The sequence below is a fragment of the Stegostoma tigrinum genome, chromosome 30, assembly GCF_030684315.1.
Source record: "Stegostoma tigrinum isolate sSteTig4 chromosome 30, sSteTig4.hap1, whole genome shotgun sequence".
Taxonomy (NCBI): domain Eukaryota; kingdom Metazoa; phylum Chordata; class Chondrichthyes; order Orectolobiformes; family Stegostomatidae; genus Stegostoma; species Stegostoma tigrinum.
The window spans coordinates 22,148,702-22,167,771 of NC_081383.1; the positions used below are offsets into that span (position 1 = coordinate 22,148,702).

The 19,070-nt window shown below is 38.1% G+C and overlaps 1 protein-coding gene across 1 annotated transcript in view; it reads right to left on the reverse strand.

The window, feature by feature from the left end:
* Positions 1 to 19,070, reverse strand: part of hmg20b (high mobility group 20B) — a 29,972-nt gene that overhangs the window by 10,328 nt on the left and 574 nt on the right. The window contains exons 2-9 of the mRNA XM_048559894.2: positions 17,376 to 17,467; positions 17,134 to 17,185; positions 12,315 to 12,459; positions 10,671 to 10,880; positions 7,879 to 7,999; positions 5,720 to 5,757; positions 3,519 to 3,597; positions 1,575 to 1,790 (exon numbers count right to left, since the gene is read on the reverse strand). Of these exons, the coding sequence (XP_048415851.1) occupies positions 1,575 to 1,790; positions 3,519 to 3,597; positions 5,720 to 5,757; positions 7,879 to 7,999; positions 10,671 to 10,880; positions 12,315 to 12,459; positions 17,134 to 17,174 (850 nt within the window). The 5' untranslated portion in view covers positions 17,175 to 17,185; positions 17,376 to 17,467. The remainder of the gene's footprint in view (positions 1 to 1,574; positions 1,791 to 3,518; positions 3,598 to 5,719; positions 5,758 to 7,878; positions 8,000 to 10,670; positions 10,881 to 12,314; positions 12,460 to 17,133; positions 17,186 to 17,375; positions 17,468 to 19,070) is intronic.

The following is a 19,070-nucleotide window of genomic DNA, read 5'->3' on the forward strand; positions in this document are numbered from 1 at the left end:
CTTTATTGCTTTAACACCGGGTCTGCCTTTCTCGATGCTGTTTCTCAGTCTAAAGTTACTCCCCCTTCCCCAGCTGTTTTAACTTGCCAGGACTGCTTCTCTTCATTGTGTTTCATGGTCTAAAGTATGATCATATGCATAAGCATCAACAGATGAGCCCATCTTTTCACATGCAGCATCCTTAGACACAGGTGAGGTCCCGGAGGACTGCAGACCTGCTAATGTTGTCCCCTTGTTTAAGAAGGGCAGCAAGGATAATCCAGGAAATTATCGACCGGTGAGCCTGACGTCAGTGGTAGGGAAGCTACTGGAGAAGATACTGAAGGATAGGATCTATTCCCATTTGGAAGAAAATGGGAATATCAGTGATAGGGAACATGGTTTTGTGCAGGGAAGGTCATGTCTTACCAACTTAATAGAATTCTTTGAGGACATGACAAAGTTGATTGATGAGGGAAAGGCTGCAGATGTCATATACATGGACTTCAGTAAGGCGTTTGATAAGGTTTCCCATGGCAGGCTAATGAAGAAAGTGAAGTCGCATGGGGCCCAGGGTGTGCTAGCTAGATGGATAAAAAACTGGCTAGGCAACAGGAGGCAGAGTGTAATAGTAGAAGGGAGTTTCTCAAATTGGAGACCTGTGACCAGTGGTGTTCCACAGGGATCTGTGCTGGGACCACTGTTGTTTGTGATATATGTAAATGATCTGGAGGAAGGTGTAGGTGATCTGATCAGCAAGTTTGCAGATGACACTAAGATTGGTGGAGTAGCAGATAGTGAAGGGGACTGTCAGAGATTACAGCAGAATATAGATAGACTGGAGAGCTGGACAGATAAATGGCAGATGGAGTTCAATCCGGGCAAATGTGAGGTGATACATTTTGGAAGATCAAATTCAAGGGCTCCAATATGGTTTATACAGCAAAAATTTAACTTTAAATTTAAGCAATTCATCACAAATGAATATCCGATTTGTTCTGATTATTAGAATATTAATGCCGGCGGTAATTTTGTTCTATGGTCAAATTAAAGTACTAAAATGGAGACACTGTCAATAATACTATCTAAAATTTCCAGGTTTCTCCTTAAAAGACTACCAAAAGAACCACTACTGGACTAAAGGAGCACCATTAAGCAATATACAACATGTGGGTTCAGATGCCAGATTTTACTCATGGCCATATCACAGTAGGAAATAGCAAGATACATTTTCTTAAGAAAGAGGAGAACCATGAAAGAGAGTGGTGACTAAGCGGAGGCTACACACCTTTGAAACAGTCAAAGCACAACCGACGGAGGTCTGAAAAACGGAACATCCGTCTCCCTTCACTTGGAGTATGACATTGGTTAGATAGGAAAGTAATAGCTTCAAAAGATTGCAATGACCAGAACTCACTGGTGATTACAATACAATAGTTGAATGGCCATGGGAATCAGAAAACAACAAAGGAAATTACAATACATAAGTACACTAATGAACTGCACCAGTTGTTTAAAATGGCCTGAAAATTATACCTGCACAATGTTTTGGATGATTCAATTACTATTTTCTTTAAACCATTTTCTATTCGCACCTGGAATGGGAATCGAAGCAAAGCTGGCAGTCAGGGCCTTGCGTACTGCCTGTAGCTGATGCTGCAATGTCAGTGTTTGTCTCTCTTCCAGTGCCAACTCCTGTTCGAGTTTCTCTTTGGCATTATTCATAGTCTCTATGTGTTTTTGTAAGATAACATTCTGCTCTTCAAATTCCACATTTGACTTTCTTAACTTCCGTAATTCTGATTCACGAGCTTAAGAAGAGAAACAAAGTTCAGCTAAATTTACATTTTATATTGGTTTAAACAAGGTGACAAGTCAGTTGTAGTCAGAATACAATTTCCTCATTGGAAAAGGTGCATTAAATATATTCAATTTCCCAAAGGTTAGTGTACAGTGGCAACATGACAAAACAGTCAAATTAATTAGTGTGATCAGTCCCTTGACAGAGCGGATGTTATTTCTTCCAGGTTGTGTTGAGATTTTAGTGTTTGAAAAATTCTGAAAAATACAAAGACTAAAAGCATCGAACATGCATTTAACCTAAAAATGGATCAATCATACAGATATCAATGTTTAGAAGGTAACATACACAAGGAATGATATAGTGCAAAAATTGCACTAATAGCCAACAAAATAGATAACTTGTGCTGCTCTGAAAGAGATCTATAAGCATGACTAGGGAAAAAATACATGCTACAAATAGGTAACTCATCTTCTCAATCACCAACATAGAGATTTGGTACAACTGTATTCAGTACCTTGCATGAACACTTTACTACATGGGAATTTATAGCCTTACTTCCTGCAGCTGATCTAGGGACAAGCTGAGAGGATTGGTGAAGTGAGGTATCAATTATTGAAGTTGTTTAAATACTTCAATATAACAACATTTTCTTCCCCATGAATGTAATTCAACATTGTACAGCTCCTTCAAATGTAACTTCACTAGTTAATGCTCACACCAAAATAATTAAAAGTTTAAATTAAAAGTTTAAATCAAAAGTAAAAGGGTCATTCAAGCATGAATAATCAAAGTCAACTGCCAAATAATATACACACACAATCGTTCAAATTGTAAGGTCCATTACCTGAGATTACAGATTTTAATTGCTACGCTTACTTTGTTACTCAAATAAGCCATGTGGTTTCCTTTATGTGTTTAGTTATTTTCAACTAAACTGCTTAGACATATTATGACACACCTCCATTGCAAGGGGATCTTGAGCCCTGGCTTTCTGGCCAAGAGGAAGGGACTCGACCACTGTACCATAAGATTGTTCCTCTCCCCCTCCCCCGTGCAATTTATGCCCGATTTAAAAGAAAGGAGCTGACTTCTGTGTTTAAGCCATTAGGTAGCTCAACTAAGCAATATTTATTGTATTAATTAGCATGGCAAGTAGTTATAATCATGATTCCCAACTGAGAGAACATACAATCCTTTCCTCATCTATCAAATACAAATTGAGACTTTTTCTGAATGTCCATTTATATTCTGATTTTACATTCTTGGGAAAAATTAATGTTTATACAATTATTTAATGTCTAATAACAACAACAACTTGATTAAGGACTTCAACTGTTGTGTTAAAAATTATGCTTAATTCAGATTTAGATTGTTCAAATTTTAGCCTTAATTTCCTTCTTCGGTAGATTATTCCAAACACTTTTCATTGTTGCCAAGTTCTGTCAGTTGCCCTTTCTAGCAACCAAGAGTGGAAACCGGCATCTAGATCGGACACCAAACCAGAGATCACCTCAAGGCGTATTATACCAACAACACCAGAAGCTTGACATCATCCAGTACAAAGCATCTCATTTGACTGGCACCTCATCCACCATTTTCAACATTCATTCCCTTCACTGAAGATGCACAGCGGCAGCCTACAATGCATTGCAGTAATATTTCCAACATTTTATGCCTTGACACTGCACAAGACTGCAAAAGACAGGGAAAAAAAAATCAGATAGAATCAGAATACCTTTGGTCTGGTCAAGGAATTCCTCTGTAAAAATGGGGGTGTCAAACATGGAAATCCTGTCTGGTGACTCATCAGATGCCTAAATTACAAAATACAGACACATGAAACACTAACTAACCTCACTGAATTCTTTGAGGACTCAACAGACAGTAGACAAGGATAATGTAGAAGCAAGTAATTTATCTAGATTTCAATAAAAGACACCACATAATCAACTAATGAATAAAGGGTCAGAGCATGTAAAGTCGGGGAAAGAGAGGCAGAAAGTATGGTTCATACAGTCAGAGAACCATATAGAGATGTACAGCACAGAAACAGACGATTCAGTCCAAGTCATCCATGCCACCCAGATATCCTATATAAATCTAGTCCTATTTGCCAGCGTTTGATCCATGTCCTTCTAAACGCTTCCTATTCATACATACATCCAAATGCCTTTTAAATGTTATAACTGTATCAGCCTCCAGCACATCCTCTAGCAGCTCATTCCACACACACACCACCCTCTGCTTGAAAATGTTGTCCCTCAGGTCCCTTTTAAATCTTGCCCCTCTCACCTTAAATCTATGCCCTCTAGTTTTAGACTTTCCTGTGCCAGGAAAAAGACCTTGCCTATTTACCCTATCCATGCCACTCGAGTGTATACACCTACCTAAAAGGTCACCTCTCAGTCTCCAATACTCCAGAGAAATGAGCCCCAGCTTATGCAGCCTCTCCCTTTAACTCAAACCCTCCAACCCTGGCCTCACTGCAAATCTTCTGTACCCTCTCAATTTTAACAACATTTTTCCTAGACTAGGAGACCAGAATTGAATGCGGTATTTAAGCAGTGGCCTCACCAATGTCCTGTACAGTGGCAACATGACCTCCCAATTCCCATACTCAATGTGCTGACCAATAAAGGCAAGCGCACCAAACACCTTTACCATCCTACTTACCTGTGACTCTACTTTCAAGAAAGAGTGAACCTGCAATCCAAGCAGCAACACGCCCAGGATGCCCTGCACAATTTACCTTTCCAAACAGCAGCACCTCACATTTATCTAAACTAAACTCTACTGCCACTTCTTGGCCCATTGGCCCATCTGATCAAGGTCCCACTGTACGGAGATAACCTGCTTCACTATCTATTATACATCCACTTTTAGTATAATCTGCAAACTTAGTAAAGTTAAATGAAAAAGGCATGAAATCAAAAGTAGGAGTAAAAGATAGCTTCAGAGTGGCAGAGTTTAAAAACTGAGGCCTAACCAGGACTACTGATGAAATTACTCGTTCACAGCCTCTAAAACAACAGTTCAGACTTTGGAATCAAAAAAATACAAACTCCAAATTTGCAGACAATGCCAATTTGAGAAAGGCAGTTGGTGCTGAAGGGAAATATAACAAATCACAAGATGAAATTAATAAACGCATGAAAAAAAAGGCATACAAGTGACAAATGCACTTGAACATAGAAAAGTCAGAGGCACCACATTTTAAGAAAAATAAGGTTACATATTACTTAGAAAAGAAAAATCTAGAAGGAGAGAGATAAAAGGAAAAGAAATCTGGAAGTAAACATGTACAAATCACTCAAAGTTTACAAAGATTAACAAGGATAATAACAGAAGCAAAACCAGTAATAAAGTTAATTGTTATAGGGACATATACAAAAATAGGCAAGTTATGCTAAAAACTTATATTATTCTTGGTTCAAACACACTTGGGAGAGCTCCATAGTTTTCTGGTCAGAACATTATAAAAAAGGGGATATAGAGGTGGTGAGGAGTGTGCAACAAGTATTTACCATGATACTTCAATAGTGAGGTTAAACCTATAATGAAAGGATGAAGAGATAGTTTCTCCATTCGCTTAACAACAGTGGCCAAGTGGGTGAATTAACAGCAGTTGTAAAATTATGAAAGCTTTTGAAACAGTAGAATGGAAAAGGTTTTCCACTCATGGGCATAGCAAATCTAGAAGCAGTCCATACATTCAACATAAAGTTGAGTATTAGCTGTGAGCGACCAACCTAATATTTTACTAAATGTGAAAATAAGTAATTCTAAATTGACAAATTTGCATCATACAACTAGATCTTCCTTGTAATGAATAAATAATACAATGTATATCACCAAACTATTTGGACAATATAGCTGTAAAAATTACATGACCACAACTTTATAATGTTCTTTTTAATCAAATGTTTTACAACTCACCTTGGGGACTGGACCATTAACTCCTGGCCACAGCTCTTCTGAAATGAAATAGTAAAAATGTTAATTACCTATTAATTTATAACTTCCACTTGCGTTACGTAACAGCTTTAAAACAGAGCATCTCATAAGTGTGATCAAAGAAAGTCAGTATTAGGGAAGCTGACTAAAAGCTTAGTCAAATAGACAGTGCATTAAAAGGTAAGACAGTAGAAAGGGGTTACAAATGCAGAATAACATGGAGAATTTTAAAATTGAGATAAGCTACATTAGGGAATAAAACAAGTCAGCAAACAAGCATAATGGACAGTGCAAGTAACATGTGTGGGACACAAGAATCATCTCAACTAAGCATAAATCCAATTATGTGCCCTTGATAATCCATGATAATCCATGATAATACCAATGTTGAAGCCCCCAGAATCAACATTGCGCCACTGACCAGAAATTGAGCTGGACAGCTGCATAAATACTGTGGCTACAACAGCACAAAAGGTTGGGAAATCTGCAGCTAGAAACTCATCTGTCTCCAGTGCCTGCTCACTATTTCCAAGGCAAAAGTCACAAAATGTGACAGAATACTCTCCGCTTACTTGGATAAGTATTACACCAACAACACAAAAAGCTTGACATCATTCATTACAAAGCAGCTCACCTGACTGACACCTAACCTGCTATTTGCAACATTCATTCCCTTCATGAAGGATGTACAGTGGCAGCCTACAAGATGCACTGCAGCAACTCACTCAACAAAATCTTCACCATCTACAAGGACAATGGCAGTATTTCTTCATCAAGATAGAGAGACCATCCACGTAGATGCAGAACAGCACCAATACCTACAAAATTCCATCCACACCACACACCATCCTGATTTGGAACATTATCACTATTCCTTCAAAACGACGCAGGGTCAAATCCCTGGAAGTCATTTCCTCTCAGTATTATAAGGGGATAAATCCCAATGTGGACTGTAGGATTCAAGAAGGCAATTAGGAATGAATTCTGGCCCAGTCGATGAATAAGATTTTCTGCAATAAAGGAAAATAATGATAAACAGGATTTTCTGCAGGTTAGGACAGGGACAGTCGAGAGTTGGTTCAGCACACCTTTATGGAAGGTGAAGAGTAACAATGATACCAATCAATATAATGAAAATTTCAATTTCAGCATATCTCAGGAACTTATCTCCTTCACACCTCAGTCCAGGAAACTGTCCTCAATTATCCCATTGCCACATTAGAACTTAATCAAAAAGCACTTTTCTAGCTAATCATTATGTGAGTCACCATCTATTCTTTTCAGCAAATACTTTTACAAGTAATCCTTAGATACAACATTTTTCAAGCACCAATTCTTCACCAGTCTATAACAAAGGCACATAATTTGATCTGTTCAATACACTTTCACAACAAGTTTAATTTGCAGAAAACAAATACTAAATTGAAGCAATATTAAAAGCTACACTAATATTTTATTGTGCCTCACTCCCCAAAGTCAAAGCCTTTTACTCCAGGAAGATTCATCTGGTAAAAGATCCCCAAAACTCTAACTATCTTTTAACACCAAATATGAAGCACTCAGGTATTTCTTTATCATCTTTTTCTTCCACTCCATGTACCCGTTTCCCTTCATTTTGTCCAAAGTCTCTTTCCATTACTTTCACCATGTTTTTGTTTAACTGCGAACTATTCAACATGATTTCAACATCCTATCCTTGTCTCCAATCTCACCAAGCTCCAAATGTTCATTGGCACTCGTTCTGTGAGTAGCTCCTTTTTCTCAAGCACCATCCAATTCCCTCAAAGACATCATTACCATCCTCCCTCAAGAAAACTCTTCCTCAGTTCATTCATTCTTTTGAAATGCGTCCCACCATTATCACATTTTCACCCTCAAGCTCTATACCATCCCCAAAACTATCAACTTTCAGTGCTTCAATCTGGCAGTGGCTACGGTGTTAGAGGAGCTGGAGGAACATGGGCATCCACTCAGACTCACATAAATGTTCATTTTAAGTATTAATAGAAACGGGCTTCTGAATATCAAGATCATCAAAAAGGGAAGGGGAGCAAATATGAAAATTGTTATTTAAACACAGGTCTTCAGTATGTTGCAGCAGTGTTGGTTCATAGTTTGGTGTACTCCAAATCAGTTCTTACCCTTCTTTAGTTTCTTTTCCTGGATTTTTTCTGTACTCAGTTTATAGGCCTCAGTTTGCTGAAATTCTTTAAGTTCCTTCAGGTACTGTTGCTTGTCCTTTTCTGCTTCATCCAAATAATGCTAAATATTGGATTCAAAAAAGTTTTCAACTGCTGGGTGAACAGGTGTCAGTAGCAATATTAGCATTAAATTTATACCTACAATCATTCATTGTGACCTTAATATGTAGTACTAGGTTTCACAAAGTTCGCTCTCAAATTTGAAACTTCCATTTATGATACATGCTAGCATTCAGGACAATAGTTATTTCTAGATAAACATATGTTTGTGTAAACAACTGAAATATTTCCTACCATTTAAATGGATAAAACCACATTCTTTTAAACTCTCTATCCAAGAATCATCATAAAAACACAAGCAAATATCACAAAATTATGGAAGGGTCACCAGACCCGAAACTTTAACTGATTTTTCCTTCACATATGCTGTCAGACCTGCTGAGCTCTCCCTACAACTCCTGTTTTTGTTCCTCATTTACAGTATCTGCAGTTCTTTTGGTTTTTATAAAATTACAGCCCTGGTCTGCAGTGTAGTCATTCCACAAAGTGTTAAAAGTGATATTATTACTTACGATAAATCAGAAATTTGAGGAAAATATAAAAGAACAGCACAGTAGCAGCAGGATTAGGCACTATCTTCTGCTGGGATAAGGAGTGAGGAGCATATAAATACAGATCCTTGCAAAACAAACAAGGGTCCTTGAAAGAAAATATCTATGAACATAGATATCGTGCATAAAGCAAATAGCAATGAGCTAGGTGGTCTGTTGAATATGGATTTTAAAATTGTTTTAGATTCAAATCTAGCAATTGTTAAGTGTTTAAAATAAATTGGGTTGTGACAATTTCAAAATTCCCCAATGGGAAAGTGCACTAATTCCAAAGCTCCACTATTCCTGGGACCACCACAAATGAGAAGGATTTAATCAAGTTACTCAAAGTCCCCAAGATAATAAAATGTGAGGCTGGATGAACACAGCTAGCCCAGCAGCATCTCAGGAGCACAAAAGCTGACGTTTCAGGCCTAGACCCTTCGGTGACTTATCTTGTAGGCTCAGATCAACTGAAAACGTAGACCAGGTTTCTGCATCTAATAAGAATTCCTGTTTACAATAAACCAAATCTAGCCACAGGGAAACAAAATTATGAACTAGCAACATATAACTCCACCAGTTTAAAAACTCTTAAGTGCCTTTAAATTCCTTCAACACACACACACACACACACACACACACACACCTACAGAGAGGCTAAAAAAAACGTTATGGATGGAGGACAGAATAATGGGAATCACAGTTCAATAGCACCAATTCGCAGGCTTCACTGGAAGTGTTTGTTTTCTTACAAAGACCTTACGTTCTCCGATCCGTTTTCCTTCCAGGTTCTTTCAGCTCTTTGCCAGAGATACATTGAAATTTAATGATTAATGGGTAAATCCCACAGTTATTGATACAGGCAACAGTTTACAGCAAAGGGTAAGACAATAACAGGCTATGTCCAAGCTTGAGTTACAATGCTGTAGAGACAGACCTCTCTTCCAGTCTGAAGAATTTCTTCCCCTATATCATTCACACACACTAGCTGTTCAGCTGCCCAGGAACCACAGTTGAGAGACTGGTAACCTTTGGCAACCTGTGCAGTTGTGATCATGTGTAGATGCCAAAATCAGCAATCTGTTGCTGACTGAATCTCACAATGTAAACAAGCTATTTTCTGTCTGGCCTCCCCCCACCATCACCCCGTGCCAGCCTAGCAGTTTAAGCCAACAGGAATGCAAAACTCAGTAGCGTTCCAGTAGCCTGTTGTTGAAAGTACAGCAACTATTCTGACAGTCCTTTGTTTTAGCACAGTCCTCTTCTATTTTTGCCCAAAATCAAAAACAGAATATAATTAAAATGTGATTGTCACAAAATTTTGCATAATTCCTTTTGATTTTTAGTCAATTACATTCACGTTTATTTCAAATTTATTCCTGAATTATGAGCATTGCTGACATGTCCTGCCCTTGTTTGTTTGTTTTAACGACATGCAATATCCAAATTAAACTCCATTTGCCACTCCTCAGCTCACTGACCGAATCAATTAAGATCCATTTTTAATCTCAGACAACCTTCCTGATTGTCCACAATTCCACCAACTTTGGTGTCATCTGCAAACTAATAACTATGTGTCATAAATTATCAAAAACATTTATATAGAATACAAACAAAAGTGGATCCAATCTGTGGAACACTGCTGGTCACAGGCCTCCAGTTTAAAAAAAACCTTTACCAGCACCCTCTGTCTCCTACTATCAAGCCAATTTTGTATTCAATTGGCAAGCTCTCTCTCAATCAGATGATTATGCAGCTGATTACCTTATTAACTAGTCTACCATGCAGAACATCAAAAGGCTTAACTAAAGTCCAAGTACATTAAATATACTGCTCTGCCCTCGATCTTTTTGGTTACTTTCTCAAAAAAACTCAACTAACTTTATATGACATGATTTCCCTTGCACAATGCCATGCTGACTATCCCTAATCAGTTCCTGCCACTTCAAAAGCATGTAAATCAAAGTTATTCAGAAACCTTTATGCTATTTTGTGCCTTGCTCTTTCAACTGTTGGATAGCAGAGTAACAAACAAATAATTTTCAATCTCTAAGAGAAATACTAAAAATAATCCTGCTCCTCTGATGCTGCTTGGCCTGCTGTGTTCATCCAGCTCTACACCTTATCTCAAAAACCTACCTGTTTTTCTAAAGCAGGAAGTTTGCTCCATTCATTTCCAAGCATGCGTGTGATTTCTGGGAATGGCAAGTCTGGATGCTGCATACGAATTTGCTCTCGACGCTCATTCAGAAATCGGACATACCCAGTCACAGGTGCTTTGGGACCATTAGGTAAAACTTTCTTCCTTTTCTTTCCTTTTGGCCAGCCCCGCTTTTTCACGACACGTTGCTGCATAATTGACAACAACAGTGCATAAAAATTCAACCAGATTCAGTAAATTATACACTCAGTTTGCATATATGAGGAGATTAGACCAGCACATACCTGCCGATATGCATTTACGTTTTACTAAAGCTGTTTCCATAACAACACTGGAAGTAAGATACATGTGCTAACTTAACACGAGTTTGCAAAAATTTGAATCCACTTTCAAAAATTAACACCCCAACTGTGTATTCACAAATGGCAATGACATGATTAGGAGTGTGCATTGATTAATAAGGCACATTGCTGGATTTAAGTTTAACTCAAAGGTTAGACTGAAAAATGTTTTGTTGGAGCTACTGAATAATAAATATCACTTAGAATGAATTCAGAAATTTGAGGAAAAGGAAGACATTTGCACAGTCTGCACCAACTAAACTCCAATTGCCCTAATTCTATTTTGATGACAGTCAACATCTACTTTATTTTTCTGGCCTTTTGCAACCTTAAAATTAAGAGGGATTGCCAAAGAAGTTTCCTCAGCACAACAGACAACCTTCAAAATAAAAAGTGGTGGAACAATGTATCATGATACAATTAACTGTTTTAACCGTCCTCTATTAAGTCCAATCAGATAGAGTTCAGCAAATAGAACTTTTATCTTTTCATACTGTTAATCTTTTACTTTCCTTAGTAACAATTGTTAATAAAACAGCAATGATCACTTAATCTGTAACTGTAGAATGCATTTTATATTGCTGCCAAGACTATTATAATCTTTAATAGCAAGTGGATTTCCTATCATCTCCTTAGAGATAAAGCTTACAAAAATGATGTACTCACTCAATCAGTGAAAGCGAGGGCAGATGATGACCCAAAGGAAGAATCATATGTTAGAGAATACACTGCCACCTCCCATTCAGCATGGTTAGAAAAACTATTGTTTTCTGGCTTCTTTCTTCCCAGATTTTTCTTTCCCCTCAAAATCATTTTGTGTCATCACTGGGTACAGTGTAAGGAGGAATTTTGCATTTGTGTTTAGGGTGTATAGGACTAAAAGCAGGAAGAAGCAGAAAGGGGGAGGAAGAAGCAAGGTTGTTTGAGTGGCTAAAGATGGAAAAGGAATGTTTGTGAATTTTCTGGGTAATTTTTTTTTAAAAAAAAAGGACACATGGTATATCAGGTGCCAAATGGACACCAGTCTAAGTGGCTATATTGTGAATGAATTTGAATTTCTTCAGCTGCTAAACTCAAATTATGTTAGATATAATTATGGGCTTCAAACAATTAAACTTGCAGATTAATAGTACACTCATCTCTGGGTCTTGTGTGAAAGGGCAAGTGCAACAAGACAATGCCAGAATTTCAATACATCACATACATTTAAGACAGACAAGATTTTCAGAGACTCAGTTACTAGATTGAAAATCCAAAAACACAAAAAAATCATTTTCTTACCTCTTCTTCACCATTATTTGTACCCCCTGACACATTTTTGTCAGATTGCTTCTGAGATGACTGACTTTTGGAATTCTCAATAGCTTCTTGTTTAATAACAGTCTGCAATACTCCATTGTGATTGAAAGCTTTAGAAACAAGGGTCCTGCATATAAGTGTGTCAAATATAGTTTTGCATTAATCTTTCCATGTCCCACCATATAGCTTACGCTCCAATACGTTATATTACGTTGGGTTTAACTTTCAAAGATTATCCAATTTAGATTCCTAATCCTAAATTAGTGAGGTGGTGTACATTTTATCTTAAACTACAGTTCAAGTATCTCAAATTCAATGAGATCCACTTGGCTCACATTTTAATCATTATAGTTCCCAACTGTCAGAAAGAACTCTGTGCCACCAAATTCAATACCTTGCCCCATGATATACTGCCATTTTAAAAACTCAGAATCTCGTTAAGTATGAATCTATGAAGAGTTTAACAGAAATCCGAATGCAATAAATACAAGCTCATGAAAACTGTCAGTTGGGGTTCCAAGAAATGAAAACAGCTAGCTTATGGCTTTTTAAGGTAAAGCAAACAAACAGCAAACAATATTCATCATTACCAGAATCCGCTAGAAACTTTTAAGGGCTGACATAACAGTAAAAACTATTAAGTGATCATTTGAACAATCAAACAAGGCTGTGTATGAAATATGAAGTTCCAATAAATTTTGAAGATGACCTTTCGGAGATCAAGAGGCAAGGATATTACTAAGCTAGAGAGGGTTCAGAATAGATTTACCAGGATGTTGCCAGGTATGGAAGGTTTGAGTTATGAAAGGCTGGGACTTTTTCCACTAGAATGTAGGAGATTGTGAGGTGACTTTATACAAGTTTATAACATCATAAAGGTGAATGGATAGGGTTAATGGTAGGCGTCTTTTCCCTAAGATGGGAGATTTCGAGACAAGGGGGCATATTTTTAAGGTGAGAGGACAGAGATTTTTTTTTAAAAAAGGCATGAGGAGCAAATTATTTACAGAGGGTGGTTCATGTGCTGAATGAACCTCCTGAGAATTGGTGGATACAGGCACAATTACAAATATTTAAAAAGACATTTGGATAATTACATGAATAGGAAAGATTTAGAGGGATATGGGGCAGGACCAGGCAAGTGGGACTAGTTTAGTTCGGGATTATGTTCAGCATGGACTGTGTTGTATGACTGACTAATCCAAAACACATTACTGTATTTCATTGTGTCTTTGCCAAGCTATACTGACGATAAGAGAGCAGTAGGAAAATCAAGGGTTATGGGGAGAAAAGCGGACATGGCAACATCGGATCATCCACTATCCTACTGGGCTTAAGGATGAATGGACTACTCCAGTTCCTATTTCTTATGGTTTTACTTCTACTTATAGACTGACCTCCAGTTCTCATAACAGCACTATCTACATGAAATGCAATTCCCTGGCCGTCATTAGAAACTAGAACAGGCTGTAACATAACTAGCCTGCAATGAACAAATTTGAGTAAGAACCAGTTGAAGTCAGAGTCCCAACCTTCTCGTTTGGGTTCAAACGCAGAAATGACTAATTATACTTCCAAACAATTTCTAAACTTTTAAAAATGAGTGTTATATCACTGTCAGGCATTTAATTTTAGAGTATAAAAGGAAGCTTGACACTTGTAAAAGGAGATTCCAATCAGGGCTCCACTAGAATTGCAGAGACATTATTCCATTCTGACAGCTCTCTCATAGCATAAACTGTCAAATGAAGGCCCCATTTCAAAGCAGTCAGTTGCCATATTCTGACATTTAAAAGTTCTGACTGTCATTTTGACAGCTGGTGTCAAACCTCAAGCATATAATGCAAAGGTATAATGTTAGGGTACCCTCCAGGTGTTAGGGTGTACCAGACGGGAGGAGTTGATTTGGTCAGGGAGGGTAGAGAATCAGGTTGGGTCAGGTGAGGGCAGGGAGTGTCACGTTGAGTCAGCTCCAGCAGAGAAAGGGGTCTTGGTTCAGGTCCAGCAATAGCGAGGAGGACCACGGTCTGGCAGCTGCAGGAATCTGAAGAAGGTATAATTTGGAACAAAAACAAAGTTGCTGGAAAAGCTCAGCAGGTCTGGCAGCATCTGTGAAAGTAAAAAACAGAGTTAATGTTTCGGGTCTAGTGACCCTTCCTCAGAGCTCACGGTGGCTGGGAAAATGTCAATTTATATGCAGAAAAAAAAACGGAGAGGCAAATGGGGTAGGGAGTAAATGATATGATAGATCCTAAAGAGAGAGGAGGAGTTGGACAAACAGTTAATAGTTATCAGGCTGGGAGGGTGAATAGTTGTTAATGAAGACTAGCTGTTACAGCATCCACAGTTCTTTCATTATTTAACGTATAATTGGGGGGGGGAGTGGAAGGTAAATATGGTGACTGTTGAACAGTTAATCATGATGTAGATTATGCATTTAATAGAATAACTTTTTCTCCAAGTGATTATTTCTCATAATTTCATTGGAACCCTCAAGAGTCTCCAAGTTAAATGAAGATTTTCAGAGGGTCCCAGACACAGAGGAACAACCCAGCCTATACGGTCATGTACAGCACGAAAACAGGCCCTTCAGTCCCACTTGTCCATGCCAACCAGATATCCTAAATAAATCTAATCCCATTTGCCAGCATTTCGCCCATATCTCTCTAAACCCTTCTAATTCATATACTCATCCAGATGCCCTTTAAAATGTTATAATTGTACCAGCCTCCACCACTTCCTCTGGCAGCTTATTTTATACACACATCACCCTGTGTGGAAAAGTTGCTCCTTACGTCCCTTTTAAATCTTTTCCCTCCTATGAACTCTAGTTTTGGATTCCCCCACCTCAGGGAAAAGGTGTTGTCTATTCATCCCATCCATGCCCCACATAATTTTATAGACCTCAGCTTGCGACTTTGAAGGGTAAATAGCCCCAGCCTATTTAGCCTCTCCCTACAACTCAAACCCTCCAACCCTGTCAACATCCTTGTAAATCTTTTCTGAAACCTTTCAAGTTTCACAACACCCTTCTTATAGCAAGGAGAGCAGAAGTGCACACAGTATTCCAAAAGTGGCCAAACTAATGTCCTGCATAGCTGCAACATGATCTTCCAAATCCTCTACTCAATGCACTGACCAATAAAAGGCAAGCATACCAAAGGTCTTCTTCATTATCCTATCTTCCTGCAACTCCACTCTCTTGGACAATTTCTTTAGGGTATTCTATGATAGGAATTCCATTCAGTTCACTATGCATAATTCCTATCAATACTGGCATTTCAACTGTATTGCCAGCAAAAAAAATCTTTGACAATATCTCCAGATTTGACTTTTACAGAGTCTCCAAGTAACCAACCCCCAGCTCCAGTTCTAAAACTTCAGCTCAGCTACGCACAACCAAGTTCTTCTTCCCCATCACTTCTGTCCCTAGCCATCCAATCTCTGGACATCAAACTTAAAACACTCATCCTTGTGCTCAAATCCCTCTATGGTACTGTACTATTTTAACTTTAAACCTGCTTCAGCTCTCCAATAATCTGAACTTGCTATTCCTCCAGTCAAGCATTTCATACAATTTGATGATTTTTGTCCATAAAAACAACAGAAGTGCAGTTCACTTAATTGAAAAAATGTGCTTTTGAAAAATTGTCTACTACAAATGTACTTTCAAAATACTTTACATAATTTTTCAAAAGATTCAAGGCTAAACTTGTATATACCTACTGCCTTTAACATCAAATAACACAAGCCTAGACAAACAAAATCCAACACTATTACACATAAGATGACATCAGGGCAGGTAATCAAAAGAGAGACGCTTTGAAGAAGGCTCTTAAAAGTAGGTAGTTGAAACAAATTCTAGGATGTGGGAACCTTGACAGCTCAAGGCCCAGTTACTTGTGTTAGAGTGATTAAAATCCAAAATGCTAAAGACATCAGAATAAGCAGAGTACAAGGAAATTGGGAAGTGGTAGAGCTGGAGAAAATCACAGAGGCCATAGAAGGACACGTAAAGATGAGAATTTTAAAACTGACATATCATTTAAAAAGAAAGCCTAACTCTTTTAGGATACAAACATTTTTCAAGGAGACGGATGGACTTAGTGATATGGGTTTGTGATTATCAGGGCTTCTGTCTTCCTAATGATTAGTTGAAGAACATTTCTGCTTGTCCACATGTGAGATAAGCAGTCCGATAATTTAAAGGCTGAGGAGGGGGGGTCGAGTGAAGGTGAGGCAGGGCCTGTTATGGAAATTTACACTGTTTTCAGATTAGGTCATTGAGTGGTAGCACATAGATGAGAAATTGGTGGTGACCAAAGGTTGATCCTTGGGGAGGCCGAATCCAAAGGCAAGATCAAGATGCAGGTGAATCTTGGGCTGTGACTAGATAGGTAAAGTGCAATTATGCATCTGAGATCCCACCTGGCCTGAAAATAGTGGAGAAGTGTTTTATTAGAATTCCATCATCATCGTCAAAGACTTCTTCAGAGTCGCAACAGCCAAGGAATAAAAGTTTACCTTTGTCATTCCCAACTAGATGGCATCCCTGACTTAGTTGAAAACCATTTTTGTCCATTTATTAGAAGGATTTAAAATTTTGGGAATATTCAGCACATATTTGGGAAGCAATGCAATACAGGAGGCAAAAAAAAAAATTGAGCTGTATTTTGCATGGACATAAGAATTGAATTCTTTTGCCAAAGAAGGGTGATGATGGCAGATTTGAAGGAAAGGCTTTGATATCAGCTGGTATAGGCAGTGAAAATGGGGTGGTTAAAGCAAATAATCTACTTACCCAGCCATGACAACTGATTCTTTAACACTTTGTGAGGTCATTACAGGACAATCTATGACAATTTAAGAGATAAAATATTTTAAAAGTCTCCAAATCAATGCTCAAACAGAAATAATTTTCCCTTCAATTTCAATACTATAAACAGTCAAAATCGCACCGTATACCTTAATTATGTGGGCACAGTGAACAAACTAACTTATAATTGTATATAAAAACTGGAGATGGTGATCAATACTACTTACCACATATACAGCCTCTGAAGGTTCAGTCACCAGGAGTAGATATCAACAGCTACTTAAATGACCAGACCAACACCATATCACAGGGAATATTACTGCAAATATCAATGGGAAGAAAGGAATAATACTAGTTGAGTAAAGTTAAAAAGGCATTTCACCCCATTATAATGAAATCAGGCTACTGAAAACTGGGAAAAATAACTCTGTCAAATAAAAAGTGTGTCATCAAGCAGAAAGCACTCCCTTAACCAAAATTAAAAGGCTATTTCCTTGGTCAATATTTTGTGGTTATAGTAATTGATCAACAATCACAAGCTCACTGAAGAGCATACACAACACCACTTGATATTTTAATCACTTAAAATTATGCTATGATAAGTAACAGTCTAGAATAATAAACATTAAAATCCACAAACATAAAAATTGATCAGAATTTATATGATAGTTTCCACCAACACGGTCAGCTTTGCAGATTAAGAGCAGCACATAAGTAGGGGACGGGAGTCTCATTTGTCAACCGAGGAGCCAGAAAAAAAACTCCACATCACCTCCTTTTGGGGAAAGGCTTGCCATAATAAGTGTCACTCAGGCACATAACTGGACTTCAAAAAGGCTGCCCTGAAATCAAGGACCATGGAGAGAAGTGTTGTCTGCTGAGCAGCTGCCGCCAGCACAACATCCACACAAAGGTCTATCAATGGATCCCAGCTAGAAATGGGAGATATACTACAGGGTATGAGTGGAGGTTACAGAAGAGGTGGTATGGCATTAAGGTGGGTATCTGCACCCTTTCCGCCAGAACCTTCCTGGCACCACGTTCCTTGATCGACTACTGATTAACCTTGAACAAAGGACCCCAGAAACAAGGCTGTAGTGGTTTGCACATCATGTGGCCCATATAGAGTCATACAGAATGGAAACAGCACCTTCAGTCCAATAATTCTATCTTGTCAGTTGCTGCACTAAATGTAGAAGCAGCAAAATGAAGCGCATAAGTAAGTTTCAACAGGAAGACAAGACATTCCCATCACATACTTAAACCAAGGTGGTGCTCCCACCCACGATTAAATGCCAGCCTCACCACCAAACCCACGAGGTAAGCACATTAAATTCCACAAGATTCAAAATCTAGTTACTACCTTCAAAAAGAAAAAAAATCACTTGCTATATTAAAAAAAACTTCAAAATAATTCCCAACATCAATGAGTTCAAATTAAAAAAGAAGAAAAATCTGATCAATAACACAACGCAGGAGAGATTTGCAATTTTTTGAAAGACCGATCCAATTAGTCCTGCAATTTTCCAACTTTCAGATATTGACCCAAGTTGCAATGGATAGTTACCAACAAATCTTAAAAATTTTATTGTTTAAAAAAAACTTAAAGCTGCAAGAGGCATCCAGAATTGCTGGATTTTGTGCAATAACCATCTTCCAAACACAGACAGTTAACTGGCGACAAAGACTCTGCTTGATCACCTAGGTCTTTGTAAACTGGATAACTGACTACTCTAACACTACCGAATTTACTGCCACAGAAGGCTGTAGAGGCCAGGTCACTGAGCATATTTAAGACTGAGATAGATACATTCTTGATTATCAGGCAATAAAGGATTACGGGGAGAAAGCAGGAGAATGGGGTTGAGGAACTTATCAGCCAGAATGGCAGAGCAGACTCGAATGGCCTAATTTCTGCTTCT